This window comes from Maniola hyperantus, chromosome 22, assembly GCF_902806685.2.
Source record: "Maniola hyperantus chromosome 22, iAphHyp1.2, whole genome shotgun sequence".
Classification (NCBI taxonomy): Eukaryota; Metazoa; Arthropoda; class Insecta; order Lepidoptera; family Nymphalidae; genus Maniola; species Maniola hyperantus.
The window spans coordinates 8,866,628-8,894,008 of record NC_048557.2 but is presented as its reverse complement, the minus strand read 5'-3'; the positions used below and the strand labels follow the sequence as shown (position 1 = coordinate 8,894,008).

At 38.8% G+C, this 27,381-nt stretch overlaps 2 protein-coding genes across 4 annotated transcripts in view; both read right to left on the bottom strand.

Moving 5' to 3' along the window:
- The window catches only part of LOC117992806 (ras association domain-containing protein 10-like), a 238,002-nt gene that overhangs the window by 44,025 nt on the left and 166,596 nt on the right, over positions 1–27,381 (bottom strand). The gene's annotated exons all lie outside the window — the stretch shown is intronic.
- trp (transient receptor potential) overlaps positions 1–27,381 on the bottom strand; it is a 39,753-nt gene that overhangs the window by 3,682 nt on the left and 8,690 nt on the right. For both annotated transcript variants that reach the window (XM_069506176.1, XM_069506175.1), the window contains exons 2-20: positions 25,625–25,788; positions 22,789–22,933; positions 17,256–17,351; positions 15,753–15,895; positions 15,026–15,227; positions 14,379–14,552; positions 13,606–13,704; positions 12,983–13,118; positions 10,048–10,200; positions 9,250–9,395; positions 7,309–7,549; positions 6,610–6,733; positions 5,804–5,999; positions 5,155–5,319; positions 3,989–4,211; positions 3,424–3,589; positions 2,894–3,042; positions 1,622–1,798; positions 6–92 (exon numbers count right to left, since the gene is read on the bottom strand). In XM_069506176.1, the coding sequence (XP_069362277.1) occupies positions 6–92; positions 1,622–1,798; positions 2,894–3,042; positions 3,424–3,589; positions 3,989–4,211; positions 5,155–5,319; positions 5,804–5,999; positions 6,610–6,733; positions 7,309–7,549; positions 9,250–9,395; positions 10,048–10,200; positions 12,983–13,118; positions 13,606–13,704; positions 14,379–14,552; positions 15,026–15,227; positions 15,753–15,895; positions 17,256–17,351; positions 22,789–22,933; positions 25,625–25,782 (2,980 nt within the window). In that variant the 5' untranslated portion in view covers positions 25,783–25,788. The remainder of the gene's footprint in view (positions 1–5; positions 93–1,621; positions 1,799–2,893; positions 3,043–3,423; positions 3,590–3,988; positions 4,212–5,154; positions 5,320–5,803; positions 6,000–6,609; positions 6,734–7,308; positions 7,550–9,249; positions 9,396–10,047; positions 10,201–12,982; positions 13,119–13,605; positions 13,705–14,378; positions 14,553–15,025; positions 15,228–15,752; positions 15,896–17,255; positions 17,352–22,788; positions 22,934–25,624; positions 25,789–27,381) is intronic.

Sequence of the window (27,381 nt, the reverse complement as noted above, 5' to 3'; positions counted from 1 at the left end):
TAAACCTTTTTCAATATCTGCTTCTACTTTGATTTCTTTTGATTGTCCACCTTCGTCTTCTTGCTTCTCCGGTATTGGTGATCTTGCACGAACTGGAAATTTTGCAAAATTTTAGTGTGTTTCCAGATTGAGTGAAATTTCGGCGCATATAAACCTCGTATGTAATGTTCGTATGATACGGATGAGATGAGTTTATTTGTAGCGCGCTGCATAAGTACAATGTAGTTGTTTTTATTTGAATATAACCAATTAAAACTCAATGAATTTTTGTAAAAATATCTGTGTGTCTGTGGTTTGCCAGATTTCAATGAAAATGTGTAGTTTCAAAGTTACACGGGTTCGAAGATGTATGTAAATCTTAGGTATATTATGGGTAGTTCTGGGCAGTGCAGTAGGGGAACTTCTCATAAATACGTGTCTTTTGTTACTGAACTCGAGTGTACAAGTATGTTCGCGCAATCCAATTTAAGTCAGTCTTTATGCATTGAAATGAAAGAATTTTGAAGTACGTATGTAGATGCAGTATTTTCTCAGTAAATTGAACTTACTCTTGCAGGCATAGGAAGAGAATTTGCTATTTGCAACTTAATTTAGATGGATAACGCTCCACTTTAAAGTTTAAACTTTAAATGTATATGAAATATTTGTATTGGATATTGTTGATTGAATACCTGCAGGTTTCATATTTAATATTAATTGTAACCATTTTTCAGTTTACGTAGGCATTTATTGATCAAAGTTGTAAAATTAATAACGTTAAAAATAATGAAAAAATGTTTACGAATAATCGCGTTCGGTGGATATGCCTGATTAAATATGAGGAATATTATGTCAGATTATTTAACTAATTACTTTTTTTAAGAAGTAGCTAAGCAAGGGATGAAAGTGATAAAAATTGCTACGATAGTATCGAAATATTGGCGAAAAAGAAATTATTGTAAACGAATGAAATGAGTGAATTAATATGCTTTAAATTGTACACCAACACAAAAAAGGAATACAAAAAACACAAATTATCAAAAAGAAATACAACAAAAATAGAAGTAAACAAATAATTGGTGACCTATTATCGCTACTACGTTGCATAGGAAGAGGAAATAGTTAAGTTAAAAAGGAAATAAGATATAGGTAATGATATAAATACACACCCACATAATACCCATAAATAACTAAAATCGCAATCTCCTGGCGAGGCATCATAATATCATTATGTTTATAACCAGAGGTTTATAACCATTGGTTGTAACCAGAACCCTAGCAAAAATAGCTTAGCGTTATTGTTATACTACGTAAACACAATCCAATACCAATAACCGTTTGCGTCATTTTGTAGTTTTAGTGATTTAGTATTTTTCAAACCCGCAATGTATAGCGTGCAAAACTCGGCTCAATGCCCCGCCTACGACGCGGCATTGACTCCGAGTGGCCTCTAGTGTTCGTTGACCTCTAGTGTCAGTCAGAAGTTTTATTTGCAATATAACGTAATTTTATTTCGCGTTTTTTTGTGGTATCATATCAGTAATCATCAGTACTATTACCTGTCTTTGCTTTTGCCAGCGTTCTGGTTACACCCTGTATGTGCATAAATGAAAAAAAAGATCAAATTATTAAGTTATCTTACTTTTGTGTGCCTTAGCCATTATAGCGTCCTTCATGAACGCAGGCACCGCTGGTGGTTCGACAACAACTTCTGCTGGTTCGTCCTGTGTTGTGAAGTCAGATTTTATCTTGCTCCTCATGAACTTCGCGTAAGCCACTCTTGTTGTTGGAGTAACCGCAGACAAGTTCGGGTTGTACTCTAAACATAAAGAAGATAGATATTAAAAATAATTAAGGTAGGCAGTTTTGTTTGCAGTAATCCCATTGAACTAAATTAGAAGCCGGAAACGGAAGGAAAATATCGTGAGGAAACCTGCATGCCTGAGAGTTCTCCATAATGTTCTAAAAGGTGAGTGAAGTCCACCAATCCGCACATGGCCAGCCTGGTAGACTATGGCCAAAACCCTTCTCACTCTGAGAGGAGACCGGGCGGCGCGGGGTGATTACGTATCTCGCGGCAGGCTTACGACAAGCGTAAATCTCGCAATCATTGCTGTCAAACGTCCGGATAGAGAGAGACAGCAATAGCCACAAAGCAAAATGAGAAGAAGAAGAAGAAGAGAGACAGCAAATGAACTTTCGCATTGCTACTGCTGTCGCGTTGCTGTCGCTACTGCAACGTTTTACGTAATCACTCCGCCGTGCTCTGTAGTGAGCCAACGATGGGTTGATCATGATGATGATGATGAAATTAGAAACCAACGAGAAAGAAAACGAGGAAGCGGATCGTTTCGTACGAGTCCGTGGAATTTCAACGTTTCTGATACGAATCAAGACAAGACAAAAGCGAATAGGCATTTTCTTGGCAAGCGCGCTCCAACCTAGACCTTATCATTGCTCTGTTTCTCAAGCATGATTTTCGTCAATCTATCTCACAATGAGGAAGTTTCCAGCACACGTTCAATAGAATTGTCATAGAATACCATAGGTCGCCACTAAAGACGAAAAATACTAGGTAGGTAAATCTATCTGGTCTATGAGGGCTTAGATTGTTTGTTTAAAGGGGTTTTCAAGTCAGACTGCATCAAATCTGTACCAATTTACAGAATTTAAATTCAGTGCAGAATTAATTCCACAGTGCGCGCGCTTCTATATATGTATTTCTATATTAATTCACACATTTTGCGAGAAAAAAGCATAAGGAAAACCGCAGTGCGCGCTAGCTCTAAAATGCATAGACAGCATTTTTCGTCTTTCTTGGCGACCTAAGCGAAGATATGTATTCAGAGATCTCAACGAAAATTTCATGGAACCTGTCCTGGAAAGTTCTTCATTAAAAAAATGTAGGACTTACGTAGTAGTTTCTGTGGATCGATCGTGCGACCAGCGACATTGTCCAGAATGTGAGCGCGAAGCGACTGCCTGTGCTTTGCCTCTGTGGTGGAGCCGATGGGATCGCGGCGGATTGTACTCCTGCGCACTTGGGCGTTCCAATCTTTTTTCCTGTAGGTAATAAGCAGATATAGAAACTGACATAAGTCGGTTGGAAAAAAGAACGAATAAACTGACGCCATGCCGCTTGTTTCCAAATCCTGCTAACATTCCTATTTGCATTGGGTTTTGAAATCAGTATGTACCTACTTAACTTGCCAGCGGGACATGAGTGGAGAAGGCGTATAGAGAAGCGCTAGGGGTGCAACGGATCGACTTGATTTTTCGCATGGATAGTTAAAGAGAGTGACATAGGTAGTCTACTTTTAATCCCGGATAATCAAAGAGTGCCCACGGGATTTTTAAATACCTAAATCTACGCGGACGAAACACTGGGATCAGCTAGTCAGAAAAAAATTCCTGCAGCAAAAGTTCTAAGATTTGGTTACTAACTTTTCACTTTCATTTCCTCGTCCTCCAATAGCTTTAGCGATCTGACTGAATACGTCCTTAGGTTTACTGTCTCTGGATATGACGTCCTTGATTATACCTTCGACGATACCGATTTGGAAGTCTTTCAAAATTCTCCTCTCCATCACTTTACCCTTCTTGCCAGCAACTGTAAGGAAAATGCTAGTCCATAAAATTAAATGAAAAATTATTGTTAACTAGCTGCCCCGGCGAACTTCATACCGCCTAACAGTCGATTTAAATTTTTAAAATTTTTCTCTCCGTAAGAACCATCCTCGTACTTCAAGGAATATTATAAAAAAAGAATTAGCGAAATCGGTTTAGCTGTTCTTGAGATTTGGGATCAGCAACATATTTAGCGATTCAGATCATCTGCATCAGGTGGTAGAGTGTCCAATTGAGCTACTCCAATAGATATAAAGCTTAAGAGAAGTATCCTTCGCACGCACCTCGTCACGCGGCACGCCATTAAGCGCGCCAGTCTCTTAAGAGTTACCTAAATAAGTTCAAATAATATCTTAGAAGATCAAAACTAAAATTAAATTACTTGTAGTATCCTGGAGATTAATCCTAGGTGTCTTCATTCCATTAGAGCTCAGTATTTCAATAAGTTCGTATCGCAGTGTCGATATGTCTTGTCTGATCTCCATGACATCGTCTTCGGACACTCCGACCTCATCTCTGGCCCTTTGTTCAGCTGTCACATATCTTCGGACTAGTATCCGCATCACTGCTTCATGGTTTGTTCTTGCCTTCTCACGTGACTTGTTCTAAAGGATCAGTAAATATAATGCGACAGGCTGTAATTAGAATGCTAGCGAAACTTAGCGATATAACTTACATACTACGTAAACACAATCCAATACTAAGTAGTAACCATTTGCATTATTCTATTATTTTTAGTGAATTACTGTTTATCAAAGCCGCAATGCATAGCGTGCAAAACTTGGGGTCAATGCTCCGCCTGTGACACGGCATTGACTACGCGGCACCCGCACCCATAGAGCAGAAACAAAGAGGAGTTGGCCTAAGCAACTGTGCACTGTGATTTTCAACTAGGTCCTGACGTCATCACTGTGGGCGGGGCCTTAGTTAGTATGCTGTCTGCGTTCGTCAGGTTCACATATATTGAGACTCGTATTATCGGTGTGTTTTCGCGTTTTTAAGAACAAAAGGATGAAGTGTTGTGTTTTATCGTGTCAAAGTTATTCAGACAGACGTTCTGATGCTATGAATGGTATCACATTTCATTTGTAAGTAATTTTATACGTAATTTCTACACTTATTGACATCTAGTGTGAGATAGCTGAACTATGTAGTGACATCAATATATCGATGTTAGGTCGCTAAGCGAGTAGTTTTGCTACTAACCCGCAGATGGAAAATTGAGAAGTGGGCGGCGTTCCACAACCCCTCACCCCGCAAAATGTCACTCGATATTTCATAGGGAAATCTTAATACAACATCTCCTCTTTGTTTCTGCTCTATGCCCGCACCTACTTACGTAACGTTTGTTGACATCTAGCGTCGCGTCGGCCAGTGTGTTATTTGCAATACATTGCGGTTTTTTATAAACACAGGTTTTTTCACGTTTTCTTATGGTATCTTATCAGTAATCATTGTATATAATGTAAATCACTCATGATAGTTTAAACGCTAAACTACTTAGCCTAATTTTATAATTTTGATAATAATGAGAAAATAAGTAATTACAATAATGGAACCCCTCGATTTATTGTTGAATACGCGTGCTATAATTCCGTTGATCTGTTTAGGAGTAGGAACTATGTTGAAGGGTGGAGGAACGGTGTCACCATCTTCGAAATACGACATCCAGAGGTTACTGCGTGCAAATTTCCATTCCATATCTGATCTTTCCTGCAATATAGAAATGATACTGTAATGATTCCTGAATTATTTCGAATAGCAGATACTACCGGGTGTAACCAGAACCCTTGCAAAAATTTAGCGTTATTGTTATACTACCGAAACACAATCAAATACCAATAACCATTTGCCTCATTTTGTTAGTGATTTAGTATTTTTGAAACCTGCAATGTATAGCGAGTGGAAATCGGGTTAATGCCCCACCTACAGCGCGGCATTGACTCAGATTGGCCTACTTACGTAAAGTTAGTTGACCTCTAGTGCCATTCAGATGTTTTGTTTGCAATATATCGCGAACTTTTACAAAATGTATGATCTTTTTGCGTTTTTTTGGTGTTATCATATTAGTAATCATCAGTAGTATGTCTTAGTTTTTGTGTTGCTAGCATAATAAATCAATGGTTGCTAGCGTTCTGGTTACATAATATAATATAGGATTTGTTAAGTTAGAAAAAATCTAATTTTCTTTACTTACCGAAATAATTTGATAGGAATTGGACATCATAGCGATGAGCATGTTTAGGAGCACAATGATATTGATCACGGAATACGACCCGAAAGTCAACAACGCCCAGAATCTGGTGAAGCTTTTGATGCCTTGCAGCTCGAAGCAGGTCAGATCTACGAGGCCAAAGGACGCCCAGAACAGTGACTGAGATGTTTCGAATAAACTGTGGAAAAGAAAAATAGGTTATTCCGGGTAATGTGGCAAATTCTTTCTTATTTATTTACATACTATTTTATCTTTTTTTTAACCAGAATCATCATCATCAACGCATCATTAGCTTACTTTTGAGCACTGGTTTCCTCTCAGAACAAGAAGGATTTGACCATAGTCTACCACGTTAGCCAAGTGCGGATTAGCCGACTCACACACCTATGAGAAATTGTGGAGAACTCGCAGGCATGCGAGTTTCCTCACGATGTTTTCCTTCACCGTTAGTAAGTGATACTTAATTGCTAAAACGCACATAATTCCAAAAAGTAGGGGTGCATGCCCGGGGGCGAACACTGGACTCCCGAGTTCTTAATCGAAGGGACTCCTGGCTTATCATCACCTACCTCTTTTAGACAGACATTAAAGAACCTCAATAGGTCAACGGGTAAAGGAGTGGATTGAAAACCGAAAGGTCGACGGTTAAAACCCGGCCCATTGCACTATTGTCGTACCTAATCCTAGCACAAGCTTTAACGCTTTAACGCAACAACGCTTAGTTGGAGAGGAAAGGGGAATATTAGTCATTTAACATGGCTAATATTCTTTAAAAAAATTGCACCTACTTTGCGTAGCGTCTCCATATACTGCAAGCTCGCTCTTGGTTGTCGAAATCTGGTGCACCGCTCGGAAGGTGGTAGCATTTGTTCTTCTCCAACTCAGCGTAGTACCACAGCAACTGGTTAAGACCTTGTGAACAAATCATACAGGGATTTGAATATTTTAGTATGGAGCTTGGCGCACCTACCTACATATATGCCATTTTCATTTTTTTCTTTTCAAAATAGAGGCCACACATAAAACCTGAATTAATCAATAGCTGGTATCAATAAAAACAAGTATTGTTTGAGATGAAATCTTCCAACGTGTCACGTTTCCGAGATAATATATATACCTAAACTATCAAAGTTTTACTGGTGGCTAGACTGTTGTACTGATGACTCTACCAGTATAACTTCGATAGCTAATAACTCGGAAACGTTATATTTTTGGAAGATTTTGTTTTGTTTGACAAGTTGCTTCTGCCGGGAATTGAACCCAAGACCTACCACTTATGACACCGTAGTGTTCACCACTGCACTGGACCTCTTCAATCTCAGGTCTTCAACCTTACCTAGAAGGGTATTGCTGTTTAGTTAATTCAAACTGCCATACCCCTTTTTTTGAGGCTAGCCCGCTTCCATCTTAGACTGCATCATCACTTATCACCAGGTGAGATTGCAGTCAAGGGTTGTAACTTGAATCTGAATATTAAAAAAACTTACCGCATGCAAAGGCAAAAAGCACCAACATGTAAACGAAGAAGAATTTGATGATATCGATGATCATCCTGCCCAAGGACACTTGCAGCGGCCCCAAGTAAGGGTTGATGGAGAATATGTGCACCAGCTTGAGGAAGGAAAAGATCATGCCGGCTGCGAAGGCGCCTTCCGAGAGCAACATTGGGTCAAATGAGTCCCAGCGTTCCCGTGGGTACCATGGATCCTTGCCGCTGTGGAAGTCCCTCTGCCCAGCAAACAATTTATTCGTAAATGGTAGAAGATACTTATACTACGTGACCTGCTTCGGTCTTTTATATTACGGTACAAGCGGCTCGTCTGTGGAACTCACTATCTGACAGCATTTAAAAAAAATAACTCTTCCCTCTATTAGGTACAACCTCTCGCACTGCCAAGGGTCACTGGTTGAGATCTCTCATAGAGATAAGTGCTTCCCTGCTTTTACTCTCTTTTTCTCTTTATTGTAATTTTTTTATTTTTTATTTTTTTTTATTCAAATACAAGTTAGCCCTTGACTGCAATCTCACCTGGTGGTAAGTGATGATGCAGTCTAAGATGATAGCGGGCTAACCTGGAAGGGGTTTGGCAGTTTTTTTTTTTTTTTATTAAACCCATACCCCTTTGGTTTCTACACGGCATCGTACCGGAACACTAAATCGCTTGGCGGCACGGCTTTGCCGGTAGGGCCAACTAGCCACGGCCGAAGCCTCCCACCAGACCAGACCAGATAAATAAATAAAATAAATAAAAATCTTGTTTATTCGTATAAACTTTTACAAGTACTTACGAATAGTCGGATGCATCTACCACTGGCAGAAATTTAGAAATTATAAAATTCCAAACCCCTGCCAGGAATCGAACCTGGGACCTCCCACTATTAAGACCACAGCGCTCACCACTGCGCCAGGGAGGTCGTCAAAAATGTTTTGGTACAAATTAAAAATAGATAAATAAATAGATCGCGTTCTAAATACAGGGTGTAGTTAGAACGGTAGCAAAAACTTAGCGCTATTATTATACTACCTAAACAAAATCTAATACCAATAATAACCATGTATGTCATATTGTAGTCTTAGTAATTTTGTTATTTTTTTTAACTCGCAAAACAAAATCGTGCAAAACTCGAGATCAACACCCATTCAACACCTGTCTACGCAACATTCGTCGACCTCTAGCTAGCGTCAGTCAGATGTTTTATATAATAATAATTAAAAAAAAAAAAAAAAAAAAATAGTCATTTATTTAGGCAACTTGAACCCATTTGAACATACATAAAAGTAAATACAAATACAAATGTACAATTGCAACTAGCACGCGACTTCGTCCACACGGACTACACTAATTTCAAACCCCTATTTCACCCCCTTAGGAGTTGAATTTTCAAAAATCCTTTCTTAGCGGATGCCTACGTCATAATAGCTATCTGTGTGCCAAATTTCAGCCCGATCCGTCCAGTAATTTGAGCTGTGCGTTGATAGATCAGTCAGTCAGTCATCAGTCAGTGAGTCACCTTTTCCTTTTACATATTTAGAAGACTAGCTTATGCACGCGACTTCGTCCGCGTGGACTACACAAACTTTAAACCCCTATTTCACCCCCTTAGGGGTTGAATTTTCAAAAATCCTTTCTTAGCGGATGCCTACGTCATAATAGCTATCTGCATGCCAAATTTCAGCCCAATCGGTCCACTAGTTTGAGCTGTGCGTTGATAGATAAGTCAGTCAGTCAGTCAGTCAATCAGTCAGTCAGTCACCTTTTCCTTTTATATATTTAGAGAAGATAGAGATAGATAACATTGTAAACTTTAAAAAAATACAGGTTTTTTTGGTGTTGTTCTTTATGGTATCTTATCAATAATCATCAGTAGGTATTAGATGACCTGTCATCGTTTTTGCTAGCGTTCTAGTTACAAGCCGTATAATTTACCTGTACGATGTACCAAGAAGAGAATCGCAAGCTTATCCAGCCTATGAAAAACACGTTGGTGATAAAGTCCACTATGTTCCACAAGTCACTCGCGTACTCCAGGATTCCGTTCTCCCAGAGAGATCTTATTTCACCCCAGACTAAACCTGGAAAATTATTTCGTTTTCAGTTGTGATATCTTTGTATGAGTCTATAGTATTATAAATGTATGACGAATCCGCTTTACTCACATATTTAGTCGGTGTTAACCCGACTAGTTTCAAACCCATCCGGGGTCCTCTTTCACAGGGACTCAGTTCGCGCACGCGTCGCAGTTGAGACTGAACCTCGACGCGTGCGTGAACTGAGTCTCTATGAAAAAGGACCCCGGATGGGTACGAAACTAGTCGGGCTAACTTCTACTAAATACCTACGTGAGTAAAGCGGGTTCGTCATACATGTATAATGAAAATCACTCACGATAGTTTAAACGCTAAAATAGTCTATAGTGTAGTATCCTATCTAAAAAACGGTCATGTGCAAGTCAGACTCGCATATGAAGGGTTCCGTACCATCATATAAGTAATAACACATTATTTAAATTTTAATGGCGGCCATTTTGAAATCATTATTATTTGTTGTTATAGCGGCAATAGAAATACACATCCTGTGCAAATTTTGAATCTCTACGTGTTACGGTTTACGAGATACAGCCTGCTGATGGACGGACGGATGGACAGCGGATTCTTTAGAGTCCCGTTGGCACCCTTCGGTACGGACCCCTAAAAACTGTGTGCATGCCAAAAATCTCAAATTTACTTGCTACGAAGAGTATAACGCCGAACTCGATAATCCCTGGCAACGCGCCTCGCTCTCGACTCTTCCAGAACTCCACCAGCTCCTGAAGCCAGGATATGCCAGACCATTCCAAGACTAGATATTCCGCTCTCTGAGACGCCAAAGACAGTAGCACTGTTAATTAAAAAAAAACATCTTTATTTTATTTTATTTTATTTTCTTTATTGGGTTTACCAACAGCTTAGTCATTCACAAATACAGTCACAAAAACAATTTTAACTAAGTAAAATACAATCACAAAATGACAAGCTTATTATAGGCAACCACAGCATGCATAAACTTAACATACATTTCCTAAAGCTAATTAACAAAATTAACAAAATTAAATTACATTACATAAATAATACAGATTAATATAAATAATACATAAATAATACAGATTAATGATTATTATTTACATACAAATATTTGTTGTATGTGTATACTTATTTATTTAATTATTTTTAATTTTTAATCATCACTTCGCACCTATTGATTAATACTATATCTAGAAATTTTCGCCTAAACTGAGCATAACTATTAGAGAATATGTCTATTTCACTCTGTTGACGCACGCTGTTGTTATAGAGATCAGAGATTCGAGGAATGGCGGAATGTTTACCTAAGTTAGTTCTGCAATACCTGACATATAACAAATTACAAGGGTGCCGCGGATAATTCATGCGTGGTGCTTTAATCGCAAATCTATAAAGCAGTTCAGAACAATCAACTTTGTTATTAAACAGCTTGAACAAGAATGTCATGGCTATTAGATTTCTTCTATCCCCAAGGCTAAGTTTTTTGAAAAAAGCAAGTCTTTGTTCATAGTTGTGAAGTTTATGACGCCAAAGGGCCGAAGCATATGGAGTGGAGGCGAGTTTTATAACTACTCATATGAAAGTATCATAAAGACGATAGTGTGTTTGTTTGTTGGTTTGTCCTTCAATCGCGTCGCAATGGAGGAACGGATCGACGTGTTTTTTTTGAATGGATATAGTTAAAGACCAGGATATAAATACAAACCAACAAACAAACACACTTGCACAGTTATAATAACAAAGCTGATGCCCGCAACTTTGTCCGCGTGAATTTACGTTTAAAAAAAAAACGTGATAACTTTTTGATTTTATGGGATAAAAAGTAGCATATTAATATGTCACTCCCCAGTTCTTTATCCATACCCATGCAAAAAGTCACGTCAATCCGCTGCACCGTTGCGACGTAATTGAAGGACAAACCAACCAACACACTTTCGCATTTATAATAAGGGTACCTTCTGTAAAAACATAGGCAGGTACAATTTGGGGATCTTATCGCTACCTAGCGATCTCTTCCAGGCAACCAAAGTGGTGCAAAGGACATATCTTTAGAATATTAGAGGTAGGTCTTATGCCCGCGTAATATTCAGGTCGAGCTATGTTTTAAGTTCTGGCAATAGTGCTACGGAAACAAACGTGCTTTATCATCGCAATAAAGTGGTTCCCGCAGAAATGTGTAGAAATTGAGAAATCGACTTGATTGTTAAGATATATCGGTGATTCAACAAAAGTTACGAGCTACTCGGTTCCGCAAAACAATAACTCGATGTCTGGTCCACTTTTATTTTCTTTTGAAGAATATATTTTCGGTATCAGTCATCATTAAATGTGAGTTTTGTTAAAAGCTCTCTAATCTTCTAAATATATAAAGGGAAAAGGTGACTGACTGACTGACTGACTGATTGACTGACTGACTGATCTATCAACGCACAGCTCAAACTGCTGGATGGATCGGGCTGAAATTTGGCATGCAGATAGCTATTATGACGTAGGCATCCGGTAAGAAAGGATTTTTGAAAATTCAGCCCGTAAGGGGGTGAAATAGGGGTTTGAACTTTGAAACTTATATAGTCCACGCGGACGAAGTCGCAAGCATAAGCTAGTAATAATTATGTCTAAGTATAGTGGTGCCAATCGTTATTCGTTTTAGGATTAACGTGATTTTATGCATCGGTATTGTAAAAAAGCCTGACGTAATCTAAATTATCCTAAATTACAGTAACCTAAATTATATATAAAAAGTTTTATCCCGAAAAATCTGTATTCCTACGGGATAAAAAAAACGAAATCCGCCAAATGAAGTCTTGGGCTGGGGCATCATCCACCTATTTAAATAATAATCATATTAAGGTTTTCTAGTTCTTTGTCAAAATACTTTTATAGTGGACTTTTTAAAGGACTGAAAGTATAGGTAGGTACCTACTGAGAGTAGGTCCAACTATTGTATCTAGAATTTTCTTTTTCAGTATAGGCAATGAAATGCATTTTTTTAAATAAAAATAGTGAGCAAACGAGCAGACGAGTTACCTGATGTTAAGTGATTATCACCGCTCGTGTACATTTGCAGCACCAGAGGAAATGCCGATGCGTTGCCAGCCTTTGTTCCAAATTATTATTTAATGGGTTTGCACTCAATTATTTTAATTTAATCAAATGATGAAGTCACTACTCCTATTATAGTTAATGCAAAAGTGTGTTTGTTTGTTGGTTCTTTGGTTTTTTTTTGTTATTAAAAAGAATATTAGCGATGTTAAATGACTAATATTCCCCTTTCCTCTCCAATTAAGCGTCAGGCTTGTGCTAGGAGTAGGTACGACAATAGTGTAACGGGCGGGATTTGAACCGTCGACCTTTCGGTTTTCAGTCCACTCCTATAACACCGGTTGAGCTATTGAGGCTCTAGATTTTCCTTCAATTACGGCGCAACGGAGCAACGGATCGACGTGATATTTTGCATGTATATAGTTTAAGACCTGGGGAGTGACATAGGCTACTTTTTATCCCGGAAAATCAAAGAGTTCCTACAGGATTTTTAAAAACCTAAATCCACGCGCACGAAGTCGCGAGCTGCTGGTATCTTATAAAAGACAAAAACATACTTAAAAACATCATGTAAGAGGAACTGTGGCAGATGAATTTGACAAATGGCTTCTTCATGTATTGACCGTACTCAGACTCCGGGGCCAGCATGTATATGCTGCAGTATATGGGAAACATAGCACCGAGTTTCGCAACCTGGAACAAAACAAACACAATTAAAGTAATTATAGGGAAGGAACCCTATAATACTTAATTTTGAGTTCCGTACCCGAAGAGTGCCAACGGGTCCCTACTGCTAAGATAAAAAATATTTTTAGGATTTATAGGATTCGGAAAGGTTTTCTTTGTCCTTCGATATCTGCGCGGAAAAGTCAAAAATAACTTTTAAAATTCGAACGTCACGAACTATGGTCTATGGATGGCGCTTCTTGTGCATCTACTTAGCGTTTTCCTCACTGTAGTGAGATGAAAAGTTTTGTGTTTGGCACGAACGCAAACTTATATGCGCTCTTTGAATTCCTCGCTACGCTCAGGATTCTATCTTTGAACTAATCGCTACCTTAGAATCTTTCGATGGCCCAGAATTCAATACAAACTCTCGCGCCAAAATAACAACTTTGGAGCCTTGTATAACAAATAACTATTACTACCTACTATAAAATTGAAGCTAGTAATTTAGTACCTGTACACACTGCCCAACGATGTTTTTTCTCTTGAATCCTGGTAAACCTTCATACCATATTGATCCTAACAACTGTTGTACATTCGGATGGGCTACAAACTGAAACAACATGAAAAATATATAAAAAATAATGTTTGTCTGTGCGCTCTGCCTACGGTTCGTACCTATGCGTTCACGCATCGATCATCCGATTAAGTTGAAACTTTGCTTAGCTGGGTACTTGTATGAAAGTTTCTATATACTATCAACATAGTACGCGAATCGTTTTAAGAAATTCCAAAAAAAAAAAAACCTTTCCGCATGCTCGGATCGAACCTTGGATCCCTCGAATAGAAGGCCGATGTCTTAATCACTTGCTTTAACGATAAGGAAAACATCGTAAAGAAACCTGCATGCCTGAGAGCTCCACATATTGTTCTCAAAGGTCTCAAAGTCAATCCACACTTGATCAGCGTGGTAGATTATGGCCTAAGCCCTTCTCATTTTGAGAGAAGACTCATTCTTAGTAGTAGGCCGGTAATTATAGATGACAATTGCAAAGCATATCGGGCATCAGCTAGTGAAATTTATTTTTCAGCCTAATCTCTATAGGTATCTGCTCTATATATATTTTTTTTATAATAGAACGTACCTACTTCTTTCCTTGAAGTACGAGGATGGTTCTTACGGAGAGAAAAATTTAAAGTATTAAAAACATAATTAAAGAATCGACTGTTGGGCGATACGAAGTTCGCCGGGTCAGCTAGTATTCTAATATAAAAAAAACTTCATACCATTTTCTGCTTATACTTGATTGCCAACTTTAACCTTCCTAAAGTCTGTCTCTCTCCGGGCTCCCAGCTGTCAAAGTCCCAAGGGTTATAGTTCAGCATAATCTCCAGTTCTTGCGAGGTTCTCGTGTGGTCCAGAAGTGCAGTGGCGAATTCTTGGACTTGTTGTCTTAAGCTCTAGTAAAATAGAATGGCAAAATTCATCAAACTGATATCAAGGTCATCAACACTGGAATGAATTGTTAAGGTTTAGTATGATTTATAGGTCTATATGAACTGTCTTTTCCTGTGGATTTTCCAAAAAAAATCTTTCATTTAAACCTTGTCCTGTCAATAACAAACACAATAAAACGAGTTATCCAATTTGGTGCAGTCGTTCGGAAGTTATGCGCGTAGGTACATACATTTCGACGATTCATACCAGACTAGATGATGCCCACGACTTAAAAAAATACAACGTTAAAAATCCCGTGGGAACTCTGATTTTCTGGAATAAAAAGTAGCCTATGTTCTTCCCCGGGATACCATTCTATCTTTGTGCTAAATTTTGTCAAAATCGGTTGAACGGATGGCTAGCAGAAAGACAGACACACTTTCGCATTTATAATATTATATTATAGTATGGAAATATAGATATAGATTATAATTACCTTGTATTCCGTTCTAAATTCTGTTTCCATTCGACTGAGTCTGCCCAATTCCCAGGACAGTTCAAACGCAGTGAGTAACGGATCAGCTGATGATAGGGCGATGAGGGAGGGGGAACTTAAGGCGCGGTACGCGTTGATACGAGCCTGGGAGTGACGGAGGGAGTCTTCGTTTGATGACTTCACACATTCATCGCAGCCGCACCTGGTGGTAGAACAAGATGTAAGAAAATAGTTCATCATCATCATCATCAACCGATAGACGTCTACTGCTGGACATAAGTCTCTTGTAGGGCCTTCCACACGCCATGGTCATGCGCTGCCTGAATCCAGCGGCTCCCTGTGACTCGTCTGATGTCGTCCATCCACGTAATGGGGTGTCTTCCAACGCTGCTTGAAACCCGAACGTCTATCGGTTTTCCGAACTATATGCCCTGCCCATTACCACTTCAGCTTCGCAACCCGTTGAGCTATGTCGGTTATTCCAGTTCTCCTACGGCTTAGGTTTCTCCATCGCCCGTTGAGTAACTCTGAGCTTTACTTATGGTATATACTTAGGATGGATTATATGGATTGGTTCTTGTATATACTTAGTAGAAGTTTTCAGGTAAAATTTCGTATCTGATGAGGAAGAGAGTGCTCTTAACAAGGCCTATGTTCTGAGGATGTATTCATTCTGTTATTATTGTTGATGATGATGATGATAAAATGGTACAGTGTATGTACCTACTTGACGTCGTGGGGCACAGGCAGGGTAGCGCCGCGATCCAGCAGCAGTTTGAGGATCTCGTAGTGGTTCACGTGCGCTGCTAAGATTAGGGGCGTGATGTCTGCTGTGAAGGTTGCCGCTGATTGGTCAATGCACTCCCAGCTCTGTTGGAGAAGAAATTACTATAGGTAGCTGGACAATGAAACACGCACTATTTTGGTCTTGTCTTGGTTGTGTCTTGGTCTTATCTTGGTCTTGTCTTTGCCTTGTCTTGGTAGTATCTTGGTCTTGTCTTTGCCTTGTCTTGGTAGTATCTTGGTCTTGTCTTAGTTTAGTCTTGGGTTTGTCTTGGTCTTGATCGTGTTTTGCCTTGTCTGTTTTGTCGTGGTCTTATTTTAAGATTAGGGCCGGGCGTGATATCTGCTGTGAAGATTGCCGCTGATTGGTTTATGCACTCCCAGCTCTGGAGGAGAATTCATTACTATAGTAGAGCAATGAAACACGCACAATCTTGGTTTTCTCTAGGACTAATTATATTATCATGGTCTTGACCTGGTCTCATCTTTGTCTTGTCTTCATCTTGGCTTTGTCTTTGTCTTGTCCTTGTATTTGTCTTGTGTTTGTCTTGTCTTTGTCTTGACTTTGTCTTGACTTTGTCTTGTCTTTGTCTTGTCTTGTCTTTGTCGTGTCTTTGTCTTGTCTTTGTCTTGGCTTTGTCGTGTCTTTGTGTCTGGTCTTTGTCGTGTCTTTGTCTTGTCTTTGTCCTGTCTTTGTCTTGTTTTTGTCTTGTTTTGCTCATGTCACACATTCACACAACTATGCTGGACAATGAAACACGCACTATTTTGGTCTTGTCTTGGTTGTGTCTTGGTCTTATCTTGGTCTTGTCTTTGTCTTGTCTTGGTAGTATCTTGGTCTTGTCTTTGTCTTGTCTTGGTAGTATCTTGGTCTTGTCTTAGTTTAGTCTTTGATTTGTCTTGGTCTTGATCGTGTTTGGCCTTGTCTGTTTTGTCGTGGTCTTATTTTAAGATTAGGGCCGGGCGTGATATCTGCTGTGAAGATTGCCGCTGATTGGTTTATGCACTCCCAGCTCTGGAGGAGAATTCATTACTATAGTAGAGCAATGAAACACGCGCAATCTTAGTTTTGTCTAGGACTTATTATATTATCATGGTCTTGACCTGGTCTCATCTTTGTCTTGTCTTCATCTTGGCTTTGTCTTGCCTTTGTCTTTGTCTTGTCTTTGTCTTGTCTTTGTCTTGTCTTTGTCTTGTCTTTGTCTTGTCTTTGTCTTGTATTTGTCTTGTCTTTGTATTGTCTTTGTCTTGTCTTTGTCTTGTCTTTGTCTTGTCTTTGTCTTGTCTTTGTCTTTGTCTTGTCTTTGTCTTGTCTTTGTCTTGTCTTGGTCTTGTCTTTGTCTAGTCTTGCTCATGTCTTGGTCTTATCTTGGTCTTATCTTGGTCTTGTCTTGGTCTTATCTTGGTTGTGTTTTTGTTGTATTTACACCAGAACAGAATGTCTTACATAAGGCTCGCCGGGGACATGGTGCTCCTCTTCCCACTGCAGTAGCAGTTCCACCGCCTCCACGTACTCTTCCTTGATGGCGTGCAGCAATGCATCCTACAAACATGTAACAATTAGGATCTATCGAATACCATACCTACCTTACCACCTACTACATACCAATGTTAAAATAAAATGTTGATAAAATGTTTTCGGTTTCTTGAATAAAATAAAATATAAATTTATTTATTTCATGCAGGATAACTAAGTGTCTACGTCTGGGACTCTACCACTGGTTTGGAATGCAGCTTCTACTGCGCAAAATCAGCAAGAAAATCAGCGGTTGCTGTAAAAATGAGACAACTATAGTCTAGGCCTATGAAATAGGCAAAGTTGAATTTGGTTTCAAAACAATTAAATTTTAATCAACTTTTAAAAATAAGGAAATTCTCAATTCAGCATTCAGCAAGTACGTACGTATTTCCTTCTGTAAGAAAATTTTAATAAATAAACCATTGATTTAAATGAATTAAAAAGCAACTTAAACCTGAATAAACTTAATGGCCAAAATTATGAGGATACATAAAATTAATGAAGTGTAATAAAACCTCTCATATAAATTAATTTTAACAGGAACCCTTAAATTAAGACACTTTATTAAGCGGCTCCCCACGGATGCGCAATATTAATTGCCACAAAGCCATTTTTGAGGTGCAAACTCATCCATACTAATATTATAAATAGTGTGTTTGTTTCTTAATTTGTCCTTCAATCGCGCTGCAATGGAACCACGAATCGATCGACGTGGTTTTTTTTGTATGGATATACCCTAGTTTAAAGTGACATAAAACCCGGAAAATCAAAGAGTTCTCGATTTTTTTTCTAATTGAAATTCACGCGGATAAAGTCGCATATACTTATCAGCTAATAATTTAATAAAAAAAGGAAAAGCTGACTGTGTGACTGAAAGATAAGTATATCAACGCACAGCTCAAACTACTGGAAAGATCGGGCTGTTTGGCACGGAGATAGCTATTATGACGTAGACATCCGCTAAGAAAGGATTTTTGGAAAGAAAATTCAACCCTAAAGGGCTAAAATAGGGGTTTGAAACGTAGTCCACACGGATGAAGTCGCGGGAATAAGCTTGTATATTATATTAGGAGTCCGTGAATTCAAAGTCAAAGTCAAATGATTTATGGTCTGGTATGGTGTTAGGTGATTCAAACATCAAACATCGACTTTATCCTGAAATTAGAAACAGCCTTATTTTGGCTGGTAGGTACCTACTTACCGAATGCAATTGGGCCATTGTGTATTATTGGAAGCCTTTTTTTAACACTAAAACTCATAGTCAAGTATTACTAGCTGATGCCCGCGACTTCGTCCGCGTGGAATTAGGTTTTTTAAAAATCCCGTGGGAACTCTTTGATTTTCCGGGATAAAAAGTAGCCTATGACACTCTCCAGGTCTTTAACTATACGTATACAAATCACGTCAATCGGTTGCTCCACTGCGACGTGATTGAAGGACAAACTAACAAACCAACCAATAAACCAACAAACAAACACACTTTCGCATTTATAATATGGATACTTGTGGGTACTGATTCAACCTTTATGCAATGCAAGGTTGAATAAGACACAATTGTCGTATGAATGGTCTGCTAAAAAAACCCTTATCTTGATTATAAACTCCAGCGTAAGTGCCCGAGATTTAATTAGCATACCTCAGAAACTTTCAGTAACAATAAATAGTTTGCGGTGATGAATTCGTCATACGGATAACTCTCTTTGCATCAATTTCACGACGGCTTCAGGGAAATTTGAATAAATTGATCGAAGTTGTACGAGTGACGGATTTATGTTGCAATAACGCGGGTTTCATTCTTGTTACCTGTAACTGTTCCTCAAAATCAAATTCCTTCAATCTCAAATTCTTTGAGCCTCAATAGCTCAACCGGTATAGGAGTGGACTGAAAACCGAAAGGTCGACGGTTCAAACCCCGCCCGTTGCATTATTGTCGTACCTACTCCTAGCACAAGCCTGACGCTTAATTGGAGAGTAAAGGGGAATATTAGTCATTTAATATGGCTAATATTCTTTTAAAAAAAAAACCATTGCAGTTCTTATTTTTGTACCCTATCATATGATCAGTCTAATACTTATATCCCGCCCTACCCAGTAATCGTTGAGAGTTGCACTCGAAAGTATAGACGAGTATGTATACCTAAGACACACAATCACAAGTAGGTCTAATTTAGAGAAAGAGGTCAGCCATCGAATCTAACTCGGCTGGACAGCATTTGGAAAGCTTCTCGTCCAAAATTCCTCTTGTCTTGAAACAGTGCGTGTTGTCAGACTGATGACATATGGATCCGAGACATGAACACAGGATCGCTAACTATGGGCCCCATAAGAAAGCTCAGAGTCCCTCTGAGAGCGATGGAGAGGGCACCGACATAGCTCAGCGGGTGGCGAAGCGGAAGTGGCAATAGGCATGGGCACATAATTCGAAAAATCGATAGACGCTGGGGTCCCAAGGTGCATCTCGTACCGGAAAGCGCAGCGTTAACCAAAATAACTACCAAAAATACTTAAATTGCTAACCTTTTTAGGGTTATGTAAGTAGGTAGTCGCAGGGAGCCGCTGGATTCAGGCGGCGCAATGCCGTGGCATGAGGAAGTTCCTACAAGAGATCTATATCCAGCAGTGGACGTCTATCGGTTGATGATGATGATGACGATGTGATCAGTTGGTGGACTCTGAGCATTGCAGTTTGTATTTTTGCTGTTTGTCGCGCAAAATATCCGTGATATAAAATTTACCTTCACAAATTGATGTAGTTTTTATAAAAGTACATAATATTTTGCCGTCTATGCACTAAGGTAGAGTCTGCTGCTCGCTGCAACCTAATTAAAGCCAGCTTCAGGCCCTAATAAAACCTTTTACTTGTATTTGTAGCATACACCTGCTGAGGAACTTTTCATATAACATGGAATTTTCAAAATCACTACTTACCCATATTAATGCAAAAGTGTGTTTTATTGTAAGAGCCTCAATAGCTCAACCGGTATAGGAGTGGACTGAACACCGAAAGGTCGACGGTTAGAATCCCGCCCGTTGCACTATTGTCGTACCTACTACAAGCACAAGCCTTGTACCTAGCACAAGCCTGACGCTTAATTGGAGAGGAAAGGGCATTGATGTTGGAATCCCCCTCTTATTCTAGGGGAAAGGGGAATATTAGTCATTTAATATGGCTAATATTCTTTAAAAAAAAAAATTGTTTGTTTACCTTACCGAATATTCTTGATTTTAGCATGAATATAATAGTTAAAGAGCTCACAATTTAGTTTAAAAATCTCATGGAAATTCCTGATTTTCTGGTATAAAAAGTATGTCCGTGCAAAATATCAATCATTGTGACAAAAATCCAAAATCAAACGTACTTTCGCATAAGATTATAAGCTTTTGAAAACCAGTAAAACGCGTAAAATTTAACTCCTCACGCGCCATTTTAATGGTGAACCGTACTTTTGACATGACAGTTGACCCATAAAGTTACAATGGCGGGTATCTTTAAGACAAGAGTGAATAGGCATCTTCTAGGTAAACGCGTCCTAACTTAGGTCACATCATTACTTTCCATCAGGTGTGATTGTGGTCAAGCGTTTGCCTATAATGAATTTTTTTAAAAATTACGGCCTATAGGGGGCTAAAATTTCCAAAATAACTTGAAAAATGACGATCTTTTCAATAAGATTTCATCCCCTAATTAATTAAGTTCCTTAGTTGTGGAATTTTCAAAAATCAATTCTGAGTGAATGTTTACGTCATAAAAGAAACCTATACTGTCAAATATTTAAGTTTCCTGTCCCAACGGTTTGGACTGTGCGTTGATAGATTTCCATCAATGTCTTTCACTGTTTATGACATACTATTTGAAAAGAGCAACCGCCGAGTTTCTTGCTGGTTCTTCTCGGTAGGAACGACATTGCGAACCAGTGATAAGGTAAATTAAACTAGTCGACGATTGAAAAGCACTTGTAAAAGTTTATTTGAATAAAAATATATTCTATTCTATGTGAAACTTCCCTAATTTAGTGTTCACTATCAAATTATCATACATCGATGCCTCGAGCGTCACTCGTGTTTACTGTGTCAAAGCTAAAGCTGAGAATTAGGACATTGGGCTATTTATATCGTAGGGATAATTTTCTACCTTGGATTTTCATATTTTTTTTAAAAATACACTGTGTTTCTGGAACAACGTTCAAACGAGTAAAATATAAAAAAAGTTAGCTCCTTTGGGCTTCGCCGCAGTCGGGTAAAAATAAGTATGCGTGGATACCGAATGAAAAACTCCAAAACTCCAAAAGATCTAAAGCGCCAGGCAACACGCGCCGCTTACGCGTTTCTCCAAAAAGGTTTCTGCGATTTGATAGTCTTTCAAGCAAACTAAGGAAAACTAAAGTGTAGTATTGGCGTAGACGTAAAATGACGTGCACGTTAAAAATATTAAGTAAGTAGGACTTTGGACTCTTTTGTCTGTTGTCCCCAGAGGAAATGCCAAACATGCACTTGCTAAGTGAATTAAGTAATATTGATTGGTGACTGCAAGTTGCAACGAGATTCTTTCCTTACCGGAAAACTTATAACTTACCCACTTATATTCATCTATACTATAATAGGTACTATAAAAAGGTAAAGTTCTCTGAAACTACAGCAATTTTTAAAATTCTTTTCCCAGTAAAAAGCTACATTATTCCTGAGTGACATTTAAGCAAAGCCCCGCAAATTGCTATTGCGCTGGAACCATATCTCATTATCATTAACATTAGCGTGACGTCGTTTGAAGTTATTTGATTAAAAATTGTATTTGCATTTTCGGTCACAAATGAAGTAAGTAATACACGTTTCAGGATTCTTGGAAATTCAACCTCCCCCTCGACTTTCTAAATTCGACCCGAGCGAAGCTGCGGGTCAACTTGTTAGAATATAGTAATATGTAAAGGATCTAAGGTACCAACCCATTTGTCGGTACTCGGTAGAGCAAAATACAAAAGCGAAAAAGCCAAACTCTTTACGCAAATGGAATACCCATTTTTATCAAACGAAAATCATATTTATTGTCTTTTGAGATTTGCAAATGGCGGTTATGAAAATATACGAGTACGGGGGGTATCGATGCAAACTATCGTGCTAGTGATTTCCCTGAGGATTGCGATATGTTTTGGTAAAATGTTGCTCACTACTTTTTTCTTTTGTTCGGGAATCATAGTTTATGGTTTTAAGAAAATTATTTACCGCCCTCGCAGACTTAGACTAAACTGATAGCTAGTTGGTCCAATTTATAAATAACTACATACATACCTATAGTACGCGACAGGTCGAGATAGCAATCGGGGAGGGAATGCCCCGCACATCTGCACAGCCTTCGCCGAAAAATAGGATCACGATCTATTCAACTCAACTTAATCAACAACTTACTACTTAACTCGCTTCTGTACTTATTGAAATGTAAACTGGGCTTTATAAAAAGCTTCCATACCTTAACTTTGATCCCGGAGTTGAGGAATAGCTTGATAAGCTCGATATTCTCGTTCTCGATGGCCGCGATGAGCGCCGACCTATTCAGCGGGTCCACGCAGTTTATGTCAAGGACTTCCGGTTTGTTTGCATACGTTTGAATTAACCTGTTCCATAAGAAAATGTTTTAGTTATGTATTATGTAATATTATAACTTTTTTTTTAATGAAAATATTAGAATTACTTTAAGTCCTCATCTAATTACTATACAAATCATGCCCGCGTGGAATGGTGCCAAGAATACTGTCTGCATTTCCGCGCTGGACAGCCAGGCTGATCCGTTGTGGAAAAAATGAGCCAGCCCTTCTGCCACGGATGAGGCTATTAATCGTGGTGAAATGTCTCGTGAATTTTTTTAGCACTAAGACTCCATGGCCCCAGGGTGTCCACGACAAACGGAACAAAAATGTAACTCTCGATAAGAGAGGCATACTTGTGCTCCTTGCCGTTTTCAGCTGTTTCTGCTGCGGCTCCCGGTCTTGGTGCTGTCTCCCTGATATGACACGGGGCCAATTATTTGTCAACGCAAGTTGCGTCCCACAATAGCGCCCGACCCCTTTCCCAGGGAACCAGCCTCAATCCGTCAGGTCTCTTGCTATCATCCTGACTAATCCCTGCTTAGTATACCACTCTCTCTGTCACGTAATCCCATACAAATGATAGAGGCAAAAATCTCAGTGGTCGTAACCATTTTCCGATAATGGTGCTAAACATAACATCTTAAAAAACCCAACTTTCTATTTATAATTTTTTTACAGTTTACGCTTTTTAAAAGCTCTTTATTATGACTGCGTTGTCCATACTTTCAAATAATACAGAAAGTTCGTATATTATAATTAATGTACTAACAAATATGAGATTAAAAAACTATTTTCAACTTTAAAAACTAGCTCTGAATAGGCCTTTGAATGGCATTTTCATTACTCATGGAGCCTTTGTGCTACAAAAATGGTAAATGCATGTTTTGTTACTAATGCTATGTATTGTACGTATGATGATATTACGTATATAATAGTTAGTTTTGTATATTATGTTTAGATAGTATGAAATGAAATGAAATATGCTGTATTGGACACCATTAAAAAAAAGAAATGCATAAAAGTAAAACAATAAACAACACATCACTTTCCCTATTATCGCTAACCCTATTATAAATGCGAAAGTGTGTTTTATTGTTGGTTTGTCCTTCAATCACGCCGCAACGGAGCAACGTATCGACGTGATATTTTGCATGGGTATAGTTGAGAGTGACATAGGCTACTTTTTATCCCGGAAAATCAAAGAGTTCCCATGGGATTTTTAAAAACCTAATTACACGCGGACGAAGTCGCGGGCATCAGCTAGTGATGAAAATAAAATCAATTATTATTTATTACTAGACTAGATGATACCCGCGACTTGATTTTCCGGGATAAAAAGTAGCTTATGTCCTTCCCCGGGATACAAGCTATGCAATATCTGTACCAAACTTCATCAAAATCAGGCCGTGAAAAGCTAGCAGACAGACAGAGACACAGTCGCATTTATAATATTAAATGGTCTGGATTTTTACTCTAAAAATTAATATTATTAGTAGGTACAAAGTTTTTTTTTTCTATTTTTGTGTAAAAATCTTAATGCGGTTCACAGGATACATCTATTTACCAAGTTTCAACAGTATAGCTCTTATAGTTTCGGAAAAAAGTGGCTGTGACATACGGACGGACAGACAGACAGACATGACGAATCTACAAGGGTTCCGTTTTTTGGCATTCGGCTACGGAACCCTAAAAATTAACCTCAAAGCAATGTAATATCTGTACCAAATTTCATCAAAATCGGATCAGCGGATTGGCCGTGAAAAGCTAGCAGTCAGACAGACTGACAGACAGACGGACAGACAGACAGACGGATAGACAGACACACATTCGCATTTATAATATTAAATGGTAGGTATGGATTTTTACTTTAAAAACTAATGTAATTAGTAGGTACAAGGTACTTATTCTATGTAAGACACATCGAATACCTTGTAGATACGTACTTATAAAATAGAAAATTTAACCTTAAAACAATGACACGAGACGAGTAAAGTACAGGTAGGTAAACTGGATTATTGACTCTTGTACTGATTCCCGACTTAGCGACCAACAACCGCCGAATTATAGAACTTGTCAACCGACGGATTGATATAAAAGGTTTCGGGGGATAGATTAGTTTTGCTTACTTCGAACAAATCTAATTTTACTTTTATCTGATTACCTATTGAAATTAAAAGTTGGGATTCCTTTTATTTTCTACTAGCTGATGCCCGCGACTTCGTCCTCGTGGATTTAGGTTTTTAAAAATTCCGTGGGAACACTTTGATTTTACGGGATAAAAAGTAGCCTATGTCACTCTCCACAGGTCTTTATCTATACCCATGCAAAAAATTACGTCAATCCGTTGTACCGTTGAGACGTGATTGAAGGACAAACCAACAAAAAAACACACTTTCGCATTTATAATAAGGGTACTGATATATAGGTAGGATATTCAGTTAATAAAGGTGGTTTTACGCCCGAGTAACATGTGACATGCTAAACACTTAGCAGTCGATCGCCTCCTAGGTACTGCCCAATTAGGGCTCCTCTCTAGACCTTCAGTTTGTAGTAAGCCTCACCTCTGCACGGTAGCATAGTCTCCCCTCTCAGCGTTTAGCAGGTATGACTTCTCCTCGTTGGAGAGTAATTTCTCGGTGAAACTGCGCAGATTATGTTAGCTATTGCGCATTACCACCTGGGCACTGTTCAATACCTGCTGTTTGTGATAAGCCTCACCTCTGAACAGTAGCATAGTCTCCCCTGTCAGCGTTGAGGAGGTATGACTTCTCCTCCTTGGTGAGCGGTCTCTCGGCGAAGCTGCGCAGGTCGTTTTGGCTGTTGCGCATTGCCTCCTGGGTACTACCCAGGAGCTCTTCTCTCGACCCACTGTTCATTTTGTTCTGGAAAGATATTTAGCGTCAATAAATTCAACTCAGCTTTCATGGCTGAGCTGAGGAGGGGAATTAAAACTTATGGTCATAAAATCACACGACCTGTTTGTTTGCGATGTCACGATCGCAATCACCTCCGATTGGTTTACGCTCGCTCACTATTGGCTACAATGCATTGTTGCAACAAGAATAGCACACATTGAGCCAATTACAATAATTGAGATTGTGATAATGATTGATGCAGGTTCTACGAAATTGCCCTACTGGAATTATTAACGGCTGCCCAAAAAAAGGAGTGTAATGTTTTCAAGGTGTAAGTGAGTTTATTTATTCCAGGATAACGTCTAAATATCTGAATATATTGGGATGTACTTGGTATCCTTAGAATCCCTACATCATCCCGAGTTACACTGGCTATCGATGCATGTCCGGAAGCAAATCCCCGACCCCCTGAATGAAGGCTGAAGTCTTAACAACTATAGCCGCTTGTTAGGTTTACTTTAAACAGTGATAATTTCAGAATTTCATGCGACATCATTATTCAGTAGGTCAAATTAACACAGTTATACAACAGGTAGGTAAGTATTAGAATTTCAGGGCTTTTTTTAGTGAATGGCATACAAATTTATACGTATGGTCATATATTAACTAACTCAGTGCGGTTAAAATGAAGCACCATAGATTATTATTTATGTAAAGCGTGACGAGCGTGACTTACTTATTTACATAAAATGGGGTGATTTGCAAATAACTAAGTTACGCGAGTTTGGATTGCCAAATACAAACGGGAAAATGCAGTGTAACAAAAAAAACTGTTTGTGCCGGGTCCGTGGTCCCATCGTTTTGACCCACCAGTGCAGTTTATCACCATATTAAGTACCCGTGGTACCACTGGTGGGTCTAGAGTATAACTACCACCACGTACCCGTGGTTCCATTGGTTGGATACCACCATGTACTCGTGGTCCCAAATAAAGATCTCCCGTGTAAAATTTCAGACCCTTTAAGACCCATCAGTTTCTCACGTTGTCTGTCAGGCAGCCGTGAGAATTTTACTAAGTAGACTAGCTTATGCTTGCAACTTTGTTCGTGTGGACTATACAAATTTCAAACCCCTATTTCACTCCCTTAGGAGTTGAATTTTCAAAAATCATTTCTTAGCGGATGCTTACGTCATAATAGCATGCCAAATTTCAGCCCGATCCGTCCATTAGTTTGAGCTGTACGTTGATATATCAGTCAGTCAGTCACCCTTTCCTTTTATGTATTTAAGAAGATCCCTAAGCCCCTTTTTCTTTTTGAAGTCAGTAGAAAAATGTTCCTGACACACGACGACCCAACAAGTCATACACTCATAAATCAGATCGGTTTATCGTGATGATAAGTTCAGATTTGTCGGATTGGTTCTCAAGGCACGTCTTACTCGCACACATCTCTGGCTCTCGTCAGATAAAATAGGTACTTTCGTGTCAGCGCGTGTGAAACTTTCTTTTATGATGGGAGTAATTGATTTGATAGTAAGGCTGAGATCTATAGAGAGCACTTTGACTTAGCTGAGACTTCAGATTGAGTTAAAACGAGACAGATTTATGTGAGAGATATA